Source organism: Artemia sp. Qi Xiang Cuo, chromosome 1 (genome assembly GCF_049724085.1).
Source record: "Artemia sp. Qi Xiang Cuo chromosome 1, ASM4972408v1, whole genome shotgun sequence".
NCBI classification, from domain to species: domain Eukaryota; kingdom Metazoa; phylum Arthropoda; class Branchiopoda; order Anostraca; family Artemiidae; genus Artemia; species Artemia sp. Qi Xiang Cuo.
In genome coordinates, this window is record NC_142794.1 from 50,214,029 (window position 1) to 50,235,204 (window position 21,176).

The 21,176-nt window shown below is 35.9% G+C and overlaps 1 protein-coding gene across 1 annotated transcript in view; it reads left to right on the forward strand.

The window, feature by feature from the left end:
* The window catches only part of LOC148956437 (uncharacterized), a 570,204-nt gene that overhangs the window by 328,951 nt on the left and 220,077 nt on the right, over positions 1-21,176 (forward strand). The window contains 4 exon segments of the mRNA XM_089090886.1: positions 965-1,075; positions 6,275-15,286; positions 15,788-15,895; positions 18,184-18,357. Of these exon segments, the coding sequence (XP_088947012.1) occupies positions 965-1,075; positions 6,275-15,286; positions 15,788-15,895; positions 18,184-18,357 (9,405 nt within the window).

Below are 21,176 nucleotides of genomic sequence, written 5' to 3' on the forward strand. Positions count from 1 at the left end.
GTCAGTCTCCACAAACGCGGTAGGTTGTTCGTCGGTTTCCCCGGACGTGGTAATTTGTTCGTCGGTTTCCCCGGACGCGGTAGCCCTAGTTCTTAATCTCATTGAATGCCTAATCATCATTTAGAAAGAGGAGAAGTTTCTTGGCTTACTTTCAAAGCAACGGCAAGCCAATCCTCTTTGCTTCTAGCAGGGACCGTTGACGCCCTTATGTGTGCCTTCCGCCCTTTCACAGTTGTCCTCCTAGAGAGGATCCTCCCATGATAGGGTCCTGCAGCACCATGCAATTTAACCCATTGCCGGGGGAGGTTTACATCTGACGGGACGTGTCCACACCCTGGTGGGCCCAGGTCAGTCTGCATCAGAGGGGCCTTCTTCCCTCTCCACCTATATTTATGTCCCCCAGGTGAGGGTGCCCCGGTTTCAATTTATGGGCCCCCAGGGTCTAGGTCCCCCTTGATCCACGCCTCTGATCATTAGAGGTACCCTACATATCTGTAGGGCGTTCCCCTATCCGCCGCCTGGGGACGTGCTGAGTGGCCTGGGGGAGGCCTCCACTGAGAATATGACTCAGTGGATTCACCACCAAGCGGAAACCCCTTAAAGGTATCGCAATGTTTTTGTTCTTTCTCATAACAACAACAACAAAATAATCAATTCTAATCAAGTTTTGAGGAAAGAAAACTGATGATGTATTTTTTTTTTTTTTTTTTTTTTTTTTTTTTTTTTTTTTTTTTTTTTTTAATAAGAAGTTTGGCTTTGAAATAAAGTACTGAACAAAACTTGTGAAACATGTGCTAAAGCAAGCCTTTTTTTTTTTTTTTTTTTTTTTTTTTTGTCGTATATGGAACTAAACTCGATGACCCCCTGATAATTAAAGTGCTTTTTCCAAGTTGTCTATATTTTAGAGCCAAAATTTACATCATATTTTTTGAATAGTACTTTTTACTATGCGATCTAATTTTAGGAGATACAAGACCTTAGATCTCAGTTGATATCAGCTGAGCAGCACCTACGAGTTGTATGTAGTTCCAATTATCTGCCTAAGGACCGAGAAACAGCAATTACCGAGCAAAACGTAAGTACCACTATGAACGTTCAAATTCAACAGAAATTCAGTGTGTTTTTTTTTTATAAATTTCATGAAATTCCTTCCAAGTCTCTGAAAAGAAATTAAGGGTTCTGTATTTTCAACTTTGTCAATTGCAGCCTCCATTATTGATTATAAGATTATTTAATGCTTGTGTACTATTGCTAGCTAGTTTACTGCTAATCGTTTTCAATGCTGTGAGTTGGATGTCCTGCATGTTCAGGCTTTGCATGAATCTTGCTTCCAGGTTACCAAGGCTGTTCAGGTAAGTAGCGGAATTATATGTATATTTGTAATTACTATTTCTTATGAGTTTTAAGTTTTTTTTATAAAGAAAAATTTTCCAGAAAAAATGTTCCTTATAAACTATCGCTTTATCAAGTATTTAGAAAATCCCCATTTTTAACTTGGAAATCTATGTCTTTACATAGTTGATTTTCTAAGCACTAACTGATTTTTTACTTCGAAAATTCTTCTGGTGTTTCTTTTTCCAACCTCTTACTAGATAGATGCATTTCGATATCTCGAAACAATTCAAACCCGTAGGATTGGAAGTAAGTTACTTTTTTCCAGGTTAGTGTGTACCGTAAACGTGAACTTCCTTTATTAAAACATAATCATTTTCATATCTACTTAGGAGATTGTCGCTTACGTCTATAGATATTTTTCTTTCTTTCGTTTTCCAACGGAAAAGTCGTTTGGGAAAACGTTTCGGAGACTTAAAGGAAAAATGGTTTTTTAATATATATTATATTTTTTATTATATATTTTGACTATTATCATTTTTCGGAATTTACAGGCAGTATATGGCCTATAAAGTGAATAGACAATTTTATTTTATTTTACTGTGCACTTGTTGCCTTTCGATTGATTGATTTTAGGCACTATTATTGCTGTCTTTAAAAGCCAAAACATCACAGATGGTGTTATCACTCATCCCTCTCCCCCCCCCCCCAAAAAAAAAATAGAAATGAGGAATGAAGCCTCTTTTAGAGTCTTGTTCGCTCCACCCGAGCAAACGTAATAGTGACTCTAAAAAGGCAGTGCTTTGCTTCTTTTGGATTTAAACAAGACAGAAAGTAGTATTGGCATGACAAATAATTGTTGTTTATACTTTTTTTGGGCAAGATCTTTATATTTTGCATCTTATTTTTGGACGCTTATTTTTGTTTTATTCTGGTTAGCTAAGTTCCTGTCTGTTCGTTTTTGAAGCACATGCACTTTCGGTTTAATGCTCTAAACAAATTCTATCCTTCTTATTTTAAGCGCCTGGGACGAATGCTTTTTATTGGTGTGAATTAGCAAATAAGGTTGCATGAGTCTCTATTTAGGGATTGTTTTCCCTTCTGAAGCGAATATAACCTGCTCTCCAGATGCTGAGGGAGGGTTGCTCGAAAGATAAAAACATGAAACACAGGGTAAGCCGAAAATAAGATCATTGACTGTGCACAAATAAATATATATGCATTCACATAATATGTATTTCACCAGCTTTTTTATAGCAAAAAGTGTTATTCTTGGGATTTTTGTACCCTCCTTCTGCTCACTTCAAATCGTACTGGTCGGGAAGCTGGACCTCGCAAATGTAACCTCGTTTCGCTCGGTCAGTGCTTGAGGTTTCGGCCGCCATCGGCACTCGGATCATCGGCCCATGCGTGCTCGTTATCATGGGGTCGCATGTCCAGTTATTTGGTTGTATTTCTTTTTTATTATTTATATGTATCAGATTTTTAATGTCTATATGTATTCCCGTGGCTTCAGTAATATTCTGCATAAATTTACACTTTTTAACTTAATTTAGTTTACCTTATTTTTAATGTACCTGCACGTAAAAATTCAAACTCTTGATTTAATGTACACTAGCAAAACATTCATCTTCGCTGGATGAATCTTCATCCAGCGAAGAACCCCTTCGGCTTTCTTAAGAAACCCTTCGGCTGTCTTAAGCCTCATAAATAACAATCTTGGGCCTTTGGCCCACACAAATAACGGTCAAGAACCTTTAGCTCTCACAAATAAGGCCTGACAATGCCTCCCTTCGCTCGCGTTGCTCGCTATGGTTGGTAGCTCTGGCTTTCGGCCCTTTCACGCTTGTTAAAAAAAAAAATTGATCAAGTCCAAATGAAAAGAAAAACACTTATTTCTCTGTCTGTAAACAATATAGAATTTATAGGTTCCTGTAGTCTTTGAGTTTACAATTATATGATGTGTGAAAAGAGCAACTGCAATCCTCTGTTTCTAAGAGGAGCTATCTAAATGCGCTAACGAAAATGCTTGATTGCAAAATTTAAAATAATGGGTCATAAGTCTTCAAATTCTGGAACATCTCCAATGTTAAATCATTGTACCAAGGAGCCCTTGACATTTTTGAGTTGAGGTTCATTTTCTGTTGATCGATGTGTTGCACTTTTCTTGCAACCAAAGTTTACATAAAAAACTGGACGCATTAAACATGCTGAATGTTGATTTAATTCACAGATGCTTTTTGGTTTGTTTCACTAACGGTACACATATTCCTGCAGCCTAGAGTCTAAGTTCGCTGGTTTTAAGTTTTTATTTGTTAGCTTTCGGTAAATATTTAAGACGCTTAAATTTAAACTCACAGAAGATCAGCCTCTAATTAGTGGAACATGCGTACCTTTAAATCGATGGGTGACGGAACATGCGCTAAATAAGCTTAATTTTTTGATGTCCTAGTTGTTAGGCTTATTTCGTTTTCTGGCGACTGTCAAAATCCCAAGTTCGAAAGAATTTGCCTTAGTGCCTGTCTACCAGATGATCTTATTTTCTCTTTTACTAAAATGTATGTTTGATTCTTCAGGCAGTTAATTGATTTCTGTATTTTGGCTTCGTTCAATTTAATAGGCTTTACGCAATATTTTTGCAAAACTGACATTTATTTTGTCTCTCTAAATGATAACCGGCGGATCAATTTGATTTAGTTTTTCTTCATGATTTCGCAGTCTGGTTCTTTCATTATTTGCAGAATACTTCTGTTCCCAAGTAAATTATTTATCCTTTCTTGAAAAACGGCCTGTTTTTCGTCAAAATCTTGCCTGTGTCTCAATGTAAAAAAAAAGAAAAAAAACCGTATTTAGGCTGCTGGCAAAATCATTCAATGTGAGGAAGCTTGGAAATTATTTTTCCGTTTCCCCAGTCTCCCTGTAAAATTTGTGTATTAAGCTACTAGATGGTCTTTTTTGAGTTACCATAGTCGATAATTGCTAATTACAGACAAATTACCGAAAAATTGACAAATTACCGAATTATATGACAAATTACCGAAAATGAATGAAGTTCTTAATATCATAATTTCGTGAATCTTTGGAAGACATAGCCCATTGATGATGAACTCACTAACAGAGTCTATTATGCTTCATATCTTTATTTGATCTATAGAACTACTGTGAAGATATGTAACAACAAGACTAAACTCATGATAAAAATATTACAGTTTTTATTTGACTAGATACTATCACATTCTGTCAATTAATTCAATCTTAGGATTAAAAAGATCATTGTGACATTACAAATTTACTAAATTTCGTTGTGATCTACAAATTTACTTAACTATAAAACAATTAAATTCTTTGAATTTTATTTAGCTTGTAAAATATTTTAGCCAATCTTGCCCAAACTAATAATAATAATAATAATAATAATAATAATAAAAAATCACCAGAAACTTAATTCAAATGCAGAATTTCAATGAATAAGATCAACTGAATATTGTAATATCTTTCTGTCTTGGCAATTAAATATTTCTGCAAAATTAAATATTCTTATTTGGATTTGAAGAGGCCGCAGAGATGAACTGCACAGTATGACAGCATCAATACCAGTTTTTGACTACATATATTTTCTTTCTCTGTTTAAACAGCAAAAATCAGCAAACATGAAATATTTAAGTGATAGTGTTTTCAAATAAGTGCATATTTGCTAATTATTTGATGACCTAAAATGACTTTCCACGACATTCAGCATTTTTCATATAGCATTGTGCTGTTTTTCTTACATATTTGTAAAAACTATTGCTGTATCGCTTTGCTTTAAGTAAGTTATATGTAGTTCTACTAGGTCATATGCAAACCTGCTCTTACTATCTGCTTTAGCACTGTTTAAATCGATTAAGATTTTTTACTGTACCGAACCGAGAGTGTTTACTAAACCGAAACTATACAAAGGTACAGTTTCGGTTTTATTGGTAGCGCTTCTTTTTTAGCTATTATATCTAATCTAAAATTCTACATTATTCAAAAATTGTATCTTATGTACTACATCTTACCTCTTGGTTTTTAAATAAAATTTTGGGGTTAAGGACAAAATCTTGATACTTGATTGTATTTTTAAGCCTGGGAGAATTAAATGCAAAGAATGAGAACAAGCCTAAGTAAAGATCAAAGTAAAAAATAGTCTGGAGGAACTAGTTAACATAAAAACATTGTAAAATCAGCAACATTAAATTGAAAATTAGTTCAATTAATCGTACAATTTAAAGATATTATATTAAGCATTAACTAGACATACTCAAAACGTTGAGTATATCCTGGCTAATCGTGTTCTAATTGCTAATAAATTAGCTGAATATATAAGAGACTACTCGGCGTATTTCAAAGAATAAACCCGATACTTCATTTGTCTTTCTTAGTAAAAAAGTTGGCCAAGTGCCGTCAGTATATATGACCAAGCTATATCTGCCTTAATGACTTGAGGCCAGAATCATTCTATTTGGGTATACTTTGATCAGTTACCCATTTGGCCAGTTTCACCTAAATAGACAAATCAAGATAGGGTTTAAGTATGGAGGAGAAATCTTAATCGATGTCATAGCTTAGGGGTTTTCCGCTCTCGGTTCTGATACTTTTTTCTTTGGCTTGCTTTGCTTTAGGCCTGTCGAGAGAATATCAAGATCCTTCAAATGAAGATTACAGCCCGAACTGAGAAGATCAAGTTACTACTACAGCGTGGAAGCCCTGACACAGAAAACATTGACTTGTGATTTGTATTGTATATTTGAGCTTTTAAATTTTCTTGCTTTTGATGCTTTTGTATTGCAATGCCTTTGTCTCAGTATAAAGTATTTCCCTGAAAAGCGATTTCGTATTCGGTGTTTTGTTAGACTTCAAACAACTTATTACATTTAATTTACAAGTAGAATTACAAGTTCCTTTTTTGCTTTACACGCAGCGTACGAGGGTGTTCGTTGAGAAACTACAAAAGAGGCTTATACAGCTAAAGGACGAGGTGACAGTTTTGGATCCAAATTTTCTCGTAGAATATGACTTGGAACCCTTCGTTGCCAAAATATTCTCCGGAGAGAGCGCCAATCTTGAAATAGAACTTGTTCAGTCGCAGTTTGCCACAAAAATTGAGCCAAGTGAATTGTCTCCTGTCACTGTTGTCTTGGGAAATAAGTGTGAAGACATAAAGCGAGAATCTTATGTATATTGTATAAAGTCTGAAAGTGCAAATAGTGTGATTCCCTTGACGATGGATCGATCGAAAACGAGAAGTTTAAAGAAAACGCAATCGATAGATAGAGGTGAGAAAATGAACCCAAGAAGTGCTAGTGTTGACGATACTCAAAATAGTGGTTATAATAGAAAGCGTCAACTAAATGGTGATCCCGACCCCTCAAAGAGGAAAAGACAGGATATAATCCGAAAGGCAAGAAGTATGGATACTCGCAGTGAGTACAGAAGAAAACCGCAAGGTAAAACTTTTTACGATACTCCCAAAAAAGCTTCCCAAAATGATATTCAACTAAGTACTGTTGCCTTACCTTCCGTCACTGAGTCTATTTCTGTCCCCCGAACAATTTCGCGGTCTCTTAGCCCTCTCTGGAGGGCGGGACAGCCTTCGTATGCGGACATCCTACGTGGTTCATTTTTACCTAGCCATGAAAGGGGCAATCTTGGTATTATACTGTCTCCTTCAAAAGAAATTGATTCCCCTTCTTCAAGGGACATTCAAAGCAAAAGAACAGTACCTGAAATACCAAATGTGGTAATTGACGAACCAGAAGATATTAAAACACATGCAAACGCAGACTTATGTGATTATTTTTCGATCCCTGGTAGCCCTGAATCCTCTACCAAGGAAGGTTTCATTCAGGAGGGAAATGAGTCATCCGGTCAAGTATGGCGCTATAAACAGGGTGGTTTTAGCTTCCCTGAAGCAGCACAAATCATAGACAGAACTTTGCCTCAAAAATCACACAGAGATGCTGACAGCGAGTCAACTAATTACTCTGTTCCACATGAATGTGAGACTAAGCTAAGAAATGACTCTAATATAAATGTGAAAAATAAAGATAGTACTATAGATGAACAGGCTGCACCAGATTGTCAAATCATTGAAAACACATCCAGTAACGGCTCATCAATAGTCGTTATTCCTTCTAATGACACACTTGCACTGCAGACAACTCGAAGTCTTAGCAGTGACAGTAGTAAAAACTCGTCACCAACAAGCAGTAAAACTTATGCAGACATTTTGTTTTCTGGCGCATCATTGCCTGTTTTCAAAGAAGTTGAAACTAAAATTACTGTGACTGAAACAAATAGCCCTTCAAGAGTTAAAACAAATAATGAACATTTTAGGGCTGACTCAGAACCTCGTGAGTCACGAAACTGCCAGAAATTCCTTATTACATCAAAAGCCAAGAGTTTTGATGTGCGTTCTGAAGCATTTTTAGGTAATAATAGCAAATTTTTTGAGGGCTATACGCCCAATCCAAATATACCAGGGCTTGTTTTTAAAGATTGTAAAGTAGCATCTAAAATAAAAAAGAAGAAGCAGAAGAAATTGACAGGAGAGCACTCTTTTATTCCTGAATTTTCAATAGATTACTCGAAAAACATTACGAAGGAAAATAAGAAAAAAGCTATCATACCAAAAATAGATGATGATCCTAAGAATAAAACTAGTATCATTGAATTTCCTGCTAAAGAGACCAACTATTCAAGAAATGAAGAAATGGCTGCGAAAGAAGTAATGCATGAAATCCCAGATCAACTAACCTTCAAGGGAGGGGACCATGAGACAAACGAATTGAAAGTTACGGAAAAAGAAAAAGAAATGACTGCCATGATGACTTTCTACGGCATAACTTCCGGTGAGCTTGAGAAGCAAGCCTCTACCGAAAAAGATGGCAACATTGTCAAACCTTCTCAGAAGAAAAAAAAGAAGACAAAAAAATCAAATTCAGTATCTAACCAAAGCACTATTGACGATGAAATTGATGTAGCTCTTCGGGAAATCAACGATATGGAAATACTTAGACACAGATCTACCGAAAAACGCACATATCCAGCTACAGACTTCGGTATTTTGTCCTTAGACTTCCCAACTGAAAGTAACAACTTACATGGCGCTCTTCAAACCAACGAAAAGAAGAAAACTAAAAAAGCATACGTGAAGACGCAACAACAAGAAACTATTTCCGAGGCGACTGTTTTAAAATCAGTTTCTTCTGAATTATCCAAAGAAACAAAAGACGTAACAGTGGTCTCGGAAGATGCTTCTTTAAAAAGAAGACAGAGAATGAAGAAAGGAAAGACAGTTGGCTTCAGTGATGGAAGTCAGCAAGTAAGCGCAGTTGTTAGAAAAGATGTTTCAAACATATATACAAGTATAGAAAATGTAAGCTCAGAGTCAGTTCAGTTAACAATTGAAGCATCAACGCCTGATAATAAAGAAGCCCCTGAGGATAGGCCCACGTCTGCTTTGGATTTCGAAGTTCTCTCAATGGACGATTCCCTATTTAAGTCAACAGTTGCTATACAAAAGCGGCCTTCACTAGCATCCCAAGAAACTTTTGAAGAAAACATAGAAGACACATTTGAGGTCGTTGAAGCTTTTGATATTGAAGGGGATTCTCGGGATAATTTTGGCACAGCACTAAAATCTATTGAGCACGAAGAACCTAATGAAAAAAAAATTCTTTTTCCAGATCCCTGTAATACTTCAATTACACAGTTTTCTTGTAAGTCTAGCGAAATGATAGACCATATGCCAAGAAAGATATCTGTCATTGTTTATGAGCCCCAAAAGGAAGAAATGGTTCAACCAATGGTTCCAGTCAGCGTTCCGTCAAATGCACGGCCAGACCACACGGTCACTGAACATTTCAGACGTTTATCAGCCATTGGTCACATTTTCACTGACGAGGAAATACTCGTTCCACTTCAAGAAGGTGGGAAAAAAACAATAGGAAACTTTATTGAAGCCTCCTGTTGCGAAATAGACTCTGTTCTCCAGGCTGACACAGAACTTTCGTCTGTTCTTGAAGCTGTCCCCAAAGATAAAACCGGATTAAATTGCACCGTTGTTTGTCCTTTTTCTGAAAATGAAATTGTTGAGCTAGTTAAACCCCAAAATACAGTGAACCAGTCTTTTGACTCCTCTATAACTCCTCAGTTTTCAGAGGATAACTCTGTAATTGAAGTTCAATATCTACCATTAGAGACTGTAAATGCTTCAGATGAAGCTTCACAACTATCTTCGAAGGATACGGTACAAGGAACTGAACGGTTCCATTCTAGTATTAAAGTTGATGCTCTAAAGAGTAACTTTGAGCATGAATACACTGAAAGTGAGGGCTATAATGGGAATTCTATCGTCCCACCTGTCAAATGTGTTCAAAAGAATGAAGAAAAGTGTAAAATTCTAGATGAAACAACGGAAAAATACTATCTAAACATTGTTGGAGGTTCGGGTATTAATGAAGCACCCACTGCAGATAGTTGCGTTGATGTAAGCGTAGAAAAGATTGTTTGGTCCGAAGTAGGACTTGAAGACATGTGTTTTAAAGTAACTGCTAAACCAGAGGAAGAAAAGAATCTAGAAACTTACGACGGTGTTCAAAATTCTATTTCTGCTCTAGAGATACATTCACTAACTTCGATTATTGAAGATCCTAACAGCTTAAGCCAGCAACAACCTACAACAGTTCACACAAATTATGATATTTCTACAGTCAAACTTTCACCTGCATGGAAAATTCAATCTGTGAAGCATGCAGTTACCCAAATTCACAAAAAAGCTGAACGTAGTACGTCCTCGGTCAAGATGAATGATGAGTCATCTATACCTTCTTTGGGCTCTAATAATTTACCCGAAGATGATGAAATCTATAATAGAATTCGTGAGAAAAGGAGGAAGAAGAAGCAAATGCTAACTCTGTCCAAAGATAAGTGTGAGGACAGTAATAAATATGTTGAACCATCTGTGAAGGAAGCTATAGATAGCGACGCAGTACTGACATTCAGTAAGCCACAGATAGGGCAAAATGACCAGGGTACTAATATAAAAAATGAAGGTAATGACGAGGCTTGTAGTTCTGGTGATACGCTGAATGTATTGGAGAGACATACTTCCCTCTTGGAAAAAGAAATTGAAATAGAATCTTCCTCCCCAAACTCTGAAAGGTTTAGAAGGGAGGATCGTCCTTTAACATACAACAAAAGTGACAGTTCTTCGTGGTTAAATCTTCCTGATGGTGGAATGTCTGTGAAATTTTGGGAAAAAGAACCAGCGCAACCAGTGAGTAGTGAAAACAGGCGCGATAAATCTCTAAATGCTTGCTTGCAAAGCCATTGTGAGCCAATAAGTAGTGAAAAAGTTCATTCATTAAAATCTGAAACTAAAGAGTTTCATTCAAAGATTCAGGACAGGGAGAAAATTTACGAATTAGAAATAAATGACGATCCACTTTATAAATTTCACCCAAATACTAAAGAGTTTTCCGAGACTGAGGATGTCAATTTTGTCCAAAGTACCTTCTTAGGCCATTTAGATGTGAAAGACAATGTTCTTAGTGAAGTAAATGAGAAATCCAAAGCCCGAGAAACATATTCAAACACAGACTCTCTCAGTTGCACTTGGATGTCAATTTTGGACAATAATGAATGTTTTTCCATGGACTTCGAAGATGAAGAAGAAATTCAGCCAGAGTCTCCTTCAATCTCTACAGCTCGTCTTGAAGTAAAGCCTATTATACCACATTTAGAAACCTTAGAGGGAAAAGATAATGCCTTTATCAAAGGAAATGGGGAAGTCATTGTTCATAAGACATGTTTAAACATAGACCCACTTAGTTCTGCTTGGATGTCTGTGTTGAACAATAGTGAAGAATCCTCAGAGAGATTTGTAGACGAAGAAAAACTTCAGCCAGAGTTGTATACACTACCTTTAGTCTCTACAATTCTCCATGCAGTAAAGCCTTTCCAATCAGATTTAGAAACTGAAGCCGAAAAAGATAATGCCTCTATCAAAGGAAAGGAGGAAGCCACAGTTCATAAGCCGTCTTCAAGTAGAGACACACATAGTGGTGCTTGGTTGTCTATGCTGGATAGTAGCAAAGAATCTTCAATAAGATTTGAAGAGGAAAAACAACTTCCGCCAGAGTCATCCTCTTTGCTTTTAGTCCCTATAATTCATCCTGCAGTAAAGCCTATTCAATCAGATTTAGAAACTGTAGATGGAAAAGATAATGACTTTATTAAAGAAACCGGGGAAGAAATCGTTCGTAAGGCGTGTTCAAACACAGACAGGCATAGTTATGCTTGGATGTCTATGTTGAATAATAATGAAAAATTGTCAAAGGGATTCAAAGATGAAGAAGAATTTCTGCCAGAGTCAGACATATTGCCTTTAGTCCCTACAATTCTCTCCGCAGTAAAACCTATTCATTCAGACCTAAAAACTGAAAATGGAAAAGATAATACCCTTATCGAAGGAGATGACGAAGCCATAGTTCATAAGATATCTTCGAACTTAGACACACTTAGTTGTGCTTGGATGTCTATGTTGGACAGTAGCGAAAAATCCTCAAAGGAATTTGAGGATGAAAAAGAACTACAGCAGGAGTCGTATATGTTGCCTTTAGTCCCTATAATTCTCCCTGCAGTAAAACCTACTCTGTCAGATCTAGATGCTGAAAATGGAAAAGATAATGCCTTGATCGAAGAAGATGAGGAAACCACAGTGCATAAGGCGCTTTCAAACAAAGACGCGCTTAGTTGTGCTTGGATGTCTATGTTGGACAGTAGTGAAAAATCTTTAAAGGAATTTGAAGGTGAAGAAGAACTTCTGCCAGAGTCATACACATTGCCTTTAGTCCCTATAATTCCCCCTGCGCTTAAGCCTAGTCGATCAGATTTAGAAACTGAAAATGGAAAAGACAATGTCCTTATCAAAGGAAATAAGGAAGCAGTAGTTCATAAGACATACCTTAATTCAGACACAATTAACTGTGCTTGGATGTCAATGCTGGGTAGTAGTGAAAAATCTAGTATGTGCTTTGAAGATGAAAAAGCGCCTCAAGAGGAAGCACAAACAACGCCTTTAATAATTACAAATCATCCAACGGTAAGGCCAAATGTGGACTGGGAAGCAAATGGACAAGATCCAGAGCTAATTTGTACCGATTTCTGCATTGGGACCGGTAGTTACAGTGCCACCGACTCAGCTGTATGTCAGCCACTTAGCTCTTCTTTGAAAGTTGAGGGAAAAGACCTGAAAAATGAAGAGTCGCAACTATTAGTAAGCTTAACATTAAGTCAATACAATGAATGTTTTACCAACGAAAATTTGCTTCTCAATATGTATTTTGATGACTGGCCAAGCTTTGAAAAAGATTCAGATTTGACAGGTTTTGGCATTATTTGCCAGAATTTAGGTGAAGCGGAAAAAGAAACTGAACAGAAAATTATGGAATCATCGCAGCAAAATCTTATGAAGATGCCAAGGGACCCACGAGATCATTGCTTATTCTTAGACTCTTGGCCAGACCCTGCCTATTTATTCTTAAGAGATATCGAAAAGGTCTGGCAAGATTCTAAGCTTCCGTGCTATGACTTACGCCCTGATCTGTTAAACGGCAGTCATGTTACATATGCAAACGCTGTTGCTCATGGAACCCCAGCTGCAAATAAACAAAATGAAGTCCTTGAACCTATATTTATTGATTGTGCCCCAAAGATTGTTTCAGTTGCAGAAGAGGAAATTCTACCACCCCTTCCAGTTGATTCTGACGGATTTGTAAGCTACAAAAATCGAAGAGATATGAGAAGAAGACTATGGCGAACCTCTATTTCTAAGTCATACGAATCAATACCTGACACAGATTACATCCTAACAGAGATTGGAATAGAGAATGAAAGTATGCCTGTAGGAACTTTAAAAGAGTTGGAAAATAGTGAAGAAGAAGAACAGACCATTTCTAGCACTCTTTACGAAAAGCAAATCCAGAATATTTCAAGGGTTTCGAAGGAAATTCGCGAGCTTGAAAGGAAGCGACGGCGTTCAAGATTGTCTGAAGTTGAAAAGGAAATAATCCGAATTGCAGAAGCTATTGAACAAGAAAATTCCTTTGTCAATCAATTTTTCTCATATGACTTCTCAGCAATACAGCGTGCTGAAACTGCGTTTGAAATAATGAAAGCAAAACTGGTAGAGTTGGAACCTAAAACTTGGGCTTATATTGTTGCAAGTGGAAAACCACTCCTTAACCAAAAAAAACTACAAGACCACCCAGTATATATTGAAAAACATCCTCAGGTTATAATTACCGAATTTCCGCGTGAAAATTTAGAAATACCTGTCGATAAAGAAGGTTTCAAGACGTTCAAAAATAGGAGGGAAATGAAGCGTAGTCATTGGCGATCATCACGCTCAGAATCAATTAGTGTTGACAAAACAGATGAGTCTGAAGAACCAGAGCCAAAAAACCTGGAAACTACATCTATAGACAAATATGATGAACTGGAATCTGACTCAAGTTTTGAAGATGAGTCAGTTAGAACGGCTATGAAAAACAAAAAAGTAATGAAAAATCAAAAATGTCTTGCAGAATTCGAAAAGAGGCGCTTGAAAAACAAACTCACCGACGAAGAAAAACAAATTTTAGCAATAGCAGAAGCGATAGACGATAAAAAACCTTTGCCTTCTTTTGTGTCTACCTACTCAGATATTCCTGATGCCGAAAGCCGTTTTGAGCAGTTGAAGGCTGCTGCGTATGAAAACCGAGAATTAATAGATCCTGGCAAAGAGAGGGGTCCTTTAACGTGGGCACATATTGTTGCTTTTGGAAAACCGATTACTGCTATTGTTGAAGAAGACTCGAAAGTAAAATACATTGAAAAGCTTCCAGAGCTAATATTGGTGGACAAGAGACCTTGCTCTGAACCTGTTCCTGTTGATGAATATGGATTTGCTGCGCATAGAAACAGACGTGAAATGAGACGGCATCAGTGGCGATCATCTTGCTCTGAATCATTTGATACACCAGACATGGATACTGTCCACAGGCCTATGACAGTGCCTAGTAATATTCATCCATTTTATGTAGAGCAAAATGAAGAGGAAGAACATAATATAATGCTAGAAGAGCTGCAAGACACTTCTGTGCTTAAAAATGCACAGCCAAGCGACAAACCAAAGAAGCTAGGAAAGGACAAGCGTGAACTGGCTGACTTAGAAAGAAAGTCGCGGAAACATCGCCTGTCAAAGTCTGAAAAAGAGGCTTTTGAATTATCAGAGCAAATTGAAGGATCAAAAACATCAATGGCAGTTGAGTATGCAATTGAAGCTGGCAGGGAATTTGAAATGAAACAAGAAATAGCAGAGGCTGAGACTAGATTGGCTGTACTTCTTCAAAAAGATAGCACAGGGGAGTCTGAAGTAGGAAGACTTGACGGAGGCAGAGACGTGGACAAGGAACTATGCAATGAAACCCCTACTGATTATATTTATGGTGAAGAAGCACTGATAAACCTCAGCTCTGTAAGTTTAGGTTTTCAACACAAATTAGAATGCGACGAGTCAGAAATACAATGGTTAAGGCTTCTAGCGAAGGAGTCTTGTGCATATAGAAATCAAGATGAAGACAATTCGAAGGAAAACGACGAGAACCAATCCCATGCTGAGCAAGTTCATGACGAGAACTTGCATGAAAAAACATCAAATGAAGTCAATCGAGCTGAAATTGCTACGGTTGCTGATATTCCTGAACAAGTGTTCATGACGAAAAATGTGCATTCCGAAAGTTTTCAACAAGAAAATGAAGAAGCATCCTGTATGCCTGTTATCGAGTCCAAGCCTCAGCCTTACTTGCCAGTACCTTGGTCAGATGAGAGTACTTACATTGGAAGAGATGCAATGCTGGAACCCAAACTACAGCAGCTTCAAAAGAAGGTAATTCCTTTTCTTTTACGTTTATTTCTTTTCTTTTGCTGTTCTTTCACTTTCCCAATCTTTTTTCTGACTTTTTCAGTAATTTGTTTAAAATTTTAAGTTATTTTGCTGCTTTTGCAAGGTTTGGGCGAATTTTCATGCTTTTTCTATCATATTTTAAGTTTTTTCTGAATCTATTCTGCATTTGTTAGTATTAAATTAAAAAACGCAGCCCAGTTTGCAATAAATGTCAAGGATATATCGTAAATAAATTTTTAAAAACTATTGTACATTTGAAACTTGAAGCTAGCAACTGATGTAAATTATCACAAACTAAAGTGATCACAATCCCATTTTTATCTTAATTTTTATCATTGTAATAACATCCAATATTGTGCAAACCATATTGCCTCTAAACTATTTTTGATAACTCATAGGGGTGACTGAATACTGGTTTTATTTTTACTTAGTTTTAATATGTTGGAAATAACTATGAAACTTTTTTTTTCTCGCTCTGCCTAGGAATATGAAAACGAATACGGAAATCTATCAAACCAGCTTGATGCAATTGAAGAAACTCTTGATTCAGTCACAGCAGAGGATCTTGAACAGACGCTGAAAAACTTTGAGGTATTTTTTTTTTTTTTTTTTTTTTTTTTCTATTACAGTAATTTCAATACAGCAATTTTCAGATTTTCTTTTGTTTTTCTTCTTTCATTCTTGTAAACTTCAGAATCATCAATGAAATTAAACAGAATGTCGAGTTTGCATTTTCATTCACCATCTTTTTCTTTTTATAAATTTTTAAATGTCTGGTTTGATTTTCTTTTTCGTTTTTTTTTTTCACATTCAGCTTTAAAGTTTCGCCGTTTTTAAAATCATCATTAAAATAGTCACATTTAATGTAATTCTATTCTTGGTTTTGTAAAATGTACTTGTCTTCGCTCTTCTTTTTCTGTCTCCATTGCAGAACCGTAAGTTTTTCATTTTACAATTTTTTAATTAATGATTTTTTTGCAATTAATAGTAATTAATTTAAACAAGCTAACGTTTGTTGTACCCTTTTTTATTTTATGGACATCTCTTCACACGGATGAAATAATAAAAGAATAAGCTTCAGAACTTGCCGTAAATATTAAGAGATCTGTAGCCACCTCCCCCCCCCCCCACAAAAAAAAACATTGCTATAGTTTGAATTTTTCTTTATTGAAGACAATTCTTCCATAGAAAAATTATCCTAATGAGATATTGAAATAATTTTTAATATGAAACAAATCGAGGATGTATTTTAGTCAGCGAATGATTTATGAAACTTGTTAGAGGGATGTGAGGTAGAGTGCACAAGGGGAGGGTTACCAAACTCAGATTCAAGGTTTCCGACAATGGAGATTATCACGGTACTTTTTTATCAAGACGAATTTTTATAAGTTATACAAATATAAAAATTATCTTTTAATTGATACCTTAAACAGCTCTCTACGATTTTGCAGTAGCCTACTAGTTTAGTTAATCAGTAGAAGATTTATGAAAATATTAAAGAAGAATACAGAAGAGGGGAATTGTAAACCTCATGCGAAGGGTTTTCAATGATGGAGATTAAAATATTACCGTTTTCATTCTTCCCAGCCTTTCTATTCCGGGAATGGCACCCAGGGTGTAATTTCTGGGTGCCATATGGCACTTTATGTTGGTGTTTTTTTCTAAATTTATAAAAAGTGATTAGATATAAAAAAAAAAAAACAAGCCTTTAAAGAGCCTTTAAACAGGTCTGTATGACGTCGGTGCCCCGTTACTGGCGAAGAAAAAAACAATGACATATCTGTGCTAACAATGTAAAAAAGGGAATTGTGTATTTCATCAAGCTGGGGGGCTTTAAATTTCAAAAATAGGGTCTTTGACTATAACGGTTCCAGTGTTGTACTTTTTGTTTCAATAAGATGCCATTTTTATGGGGTTTTGGGCTCTTTTTCAAAAGTCCTGTAAATTTGTTTTCAAAATTACATTTAAAATTAAGATTAGTTGAAACAATAGTTATCATTCCTAAATCAACCATAAGTGGCAATTTTTTCACTAGACATTTTTTAAGGACATTTTTTTTTCTCTCTCGCCTTTCAGAAACTGAGATCAGTTTAATGTCGGACACTGATAAAAGATTAAACTGTATCGGCTTGAATCTGATGGTGTAGAAAATACAACTAAAATTAGAGGAGCCTGCTCCAGCTTACATGATTTTTTTCATTTTAACAGGTAGCGAAATCTAATAGAGGACTGAATACTAACTTATAAACTAAATTCGTTTATGTCATTAATTTAAAAAAAACATCTTTCATAGGAATGGCGTTACAAATACATGGAATAGTTATAATAAATTTTGCTGGAGATGAGCTGAAGATTTTCTAATGATAGTAAAGAATAATTTGTCGCTATAAATATGGAAAAAGATTTACCGAATAAAATAAAATTAGTTTTGTAAAAGAGACTAAATTCTGTCTTTTCTCACCAAGCGAAGTTTGGTCACCTACTCACTGCTCATAATTGGCACGTAACAACAGTTTTCTTAGAGGGTTTCAAAATTCATCGGCAATCATAGGCCACGGTTCTTCTGGCTGAAAAATCAATCTCAGATAGCATTGTCTCTTTACCCAGTGCTGTGAGGTACTACCATTTTTTATTTTGCCAGAGTTTTTATGCATATGGTGTAATAGAAAATGATCGTGCAAAAACCAGAAGGAGCCCATCTAGGGTTTTCTCAGACTCAGTGAATGGATACGGCAAACTTGATAGCCATATGTAATTATAAAACTCAAAACTATGAAAATTTGTTCTACATAATGTGGTCTGTTTTTAGAGTGCCTAGTGGGAAGAATTTTATTCTGAGTGAATAATTATTTTAAACCTAACAATTGTTTCTCTTTTAGCCAATTATTGATATGCTTAATTGCCTAGAGCCTCGGCTTGTGAACGTTGACAGTGCTGTTCGACGATTGCCAAGTGACCCAGAAGCTCAAAGTTTGTTTGCCCTTGTAACTGGGCTACGGACCAGACACGTTGCTCTACAGTCTCGTGCTTCAAGACAACGTCAAGCTTTACAGGTGAATTCTTTTATTTTGTCAAAGGAGACTTGCTTATTACAACTTTCAAACTTTTTTTTTACTTTATATAATTTGTCTATAAAAAAACATGCTTGATTAATATCCTGTAGTCGTGCCAAGTTATTTAGAACTATTTTGAAATGCACTGAGCAGGGAACCCCTTGAAATATGTTTTTGGATTCTCTGTTATAACACTGATAGACAAATGGATGGATATATATAATTGAGCTCTTTAATCTATCCTGAAATTGTCTTAATGGTTTATGGCAGGCAATTCAAGATCCAACATCTCTTACCCTGTTGATAAATGTTCGGTCGTATGCCAACATAGATAATGTAGCCTGACCCTATTTCTATAAGAATTCGAGCTTTCTATGGTTAGTTTATAACCTCAACGCTGGAAGGGTTTGGATCAGTTTTTAATCGGAAAATATATATACTTTTTGATAGTAGGGACCCAAAAGACGCGTCATACGAATGTAATCGCCTTCAATTTTCTTTTATTCTGCAGCATACAATTTTGGTTGTTGCTGAACAACATCTAAACAAGATCCGCAGCGTTGACTCAGTTAAGATCGATATTCCTTTCGATAATTCATTTTCTCGGCCACCTTGCATGGCATGCATGGTCTTTGGAACTTGGAAGGGGGCTCGGTCGGATGAAAATTGAAAGTTTTAGGGCTCTTTTAAGGGTCAAACTGAAGAGAAGGCAACCAATCCCCTTTTGGATTCTCCTTCACTCCTTAACGTTTCCTTAGCTCCTGGTGGCATTGGCTCAATATTTCAAGACTACTATTTCACCCAGAGGGGTTAAATTATGCTACGTTCATTCAAACAGACATATGAAAGTTTATGAAATGTTAGCGATCAGGTAGGATTTACTTTAGAGGGTCAAGAAATTCAGTGTAGGCAGGGGCTGGTTGGCAATTCTACAACACTGAAACGTTATTTTCTGGCTAAATCTAGTTTTGGGAAGGAAGTTTATTTTAAATTTAATTTATCCTTTAAAGTTTTATGTCAACGGATACAACTAAGGACAAATTGCCTTTCAATTTATAGCTTATTTCCTCCAAGAAAGTTCAAACTGCTTGAATTTTTTTATGTTCTAGGTGCTAACTAGCAAATAAACTTCAAAATTTCAAATGTCGTTGATTCTCTGAATTTTTGAACTTTACAGCCTGCCAGTGCCTATATTGTAAAGATGTGTGGTATTCCATGTATTTGGAGATAATTTCTTTAGGGATAGGCAGCTGCCTAACAAATTGCAAGTGAATCTCAGAACTTCTGACTTTTTGATGATTTCCCTATAACAAGCTACTACAGACGTTACCAATCTCAGGTCAACAGTCCCAGGTTAATCAAATCAAACTGTCTGTTTACCACGCTGAAGTCTACCGCCTGTTACGTCAGCTACTTCAAAGCCTTGCTCATCGGCCCAAAGCTGTCCCACGGAAGCCTGTGTCTGTCTTTTTGATCAAATCCTCTTATGATTGTACTTTATGATTTGGAGAATGAAAAGCTGCTCTAACTCTAATTTAACTCTAAAAAAAAAAAAAAAAAAAAAAATCAGTTTATATCGTCTTGTCATTCATAATGAAAATTAAATAAAAATATATAGATAACAGTTAAACTTTCAATGACCGGCTGTGGAAACTGCCTTAATTAAATGTTTTACCTATTTTTTATGTAATTTATTTTATGTTCTTATCCTCTAGCCCCTCCATTCCCCCTCCTGCCAAAACTCCTTTGATCCATATATTTTCAGTAATCTTTTTTTAACATAAAAATTCGTTTTTGCTGAAGATATAGTAAATTTTTATTTGTATCAATGAAATAATTCTCTCCGAGAATCGAAGATTTTCAATCATAAATATTTTTGCAATGAAGAAACCCTAAAAGAAACAAAATTTATTTAAAAGGAAGATTATAAACTTAATTTTATTTACCTACAGCAAAACAGGAATCATTTCAAAGAAATCGACCACTCATTTATTTAAAAACATTAATAGTTACAATACAAGAAAATGAGAAGATTTTCTATCTATGAGAAGATAATTTTAAAAATATGTTCCAGAAAATTTTTTTCAGAGAAAAGTGGAAAGTGAAACTAAAACCTAAAGCGATTACAAATAGTCCTTTAATAAGGCGAACTTAAAAATCTAACAGAAATTATATTAATGAATAAATAAAGCCTAAAAAAATCAGAAAATAAAACGAAAGCCCAAAGTAATTAATAAAAAACCTACGACGAAAAGAAATTAAAAATAATAGTAAATTCATTTTATTTCGCGCCTTTGGTCTTCAAAAGTGAATCTTCAATTCTACCGGGGGCTGCTTGGATCTTTAACCTAGCTTTTCATTGTCCCAGCGGTATCTTTCCCGCTTTTGTCGTCGCCTAGGGTCTTTGGCCCTCGCATGGGGTAATCATGACGTCATTCAAGTCGAGTGTTCTGTATTTTACCATTACACTACCATAAAGATTTGGGGCAGGTGGGCTAACATAACAGTGGCGGTCCTGGCCTGTCTTGCACCTGGGACAAAAGCTTGATTAGCGCACCCCCCAAGCCTCCCATTCAGGCTGAATTTTAACAAAATTATCATTTATTAACAGAATTTTTCATTTATTTAAATCTGGCCTTTTTACTTTAGCCTCTGCAAAATTATTAATTTATTTCGTACAAACTAATTGTTTCTAATTCTTTGATTTGGTCTCCTTGCTTTTTGCTCAAAATTTAGTTTAAAACTGCTTGAATTCCGTCTGCTTACTTTTATTTTCAAGGAATGGTGATGAAGATACGGGGAAAATGAAGACTTCTGGT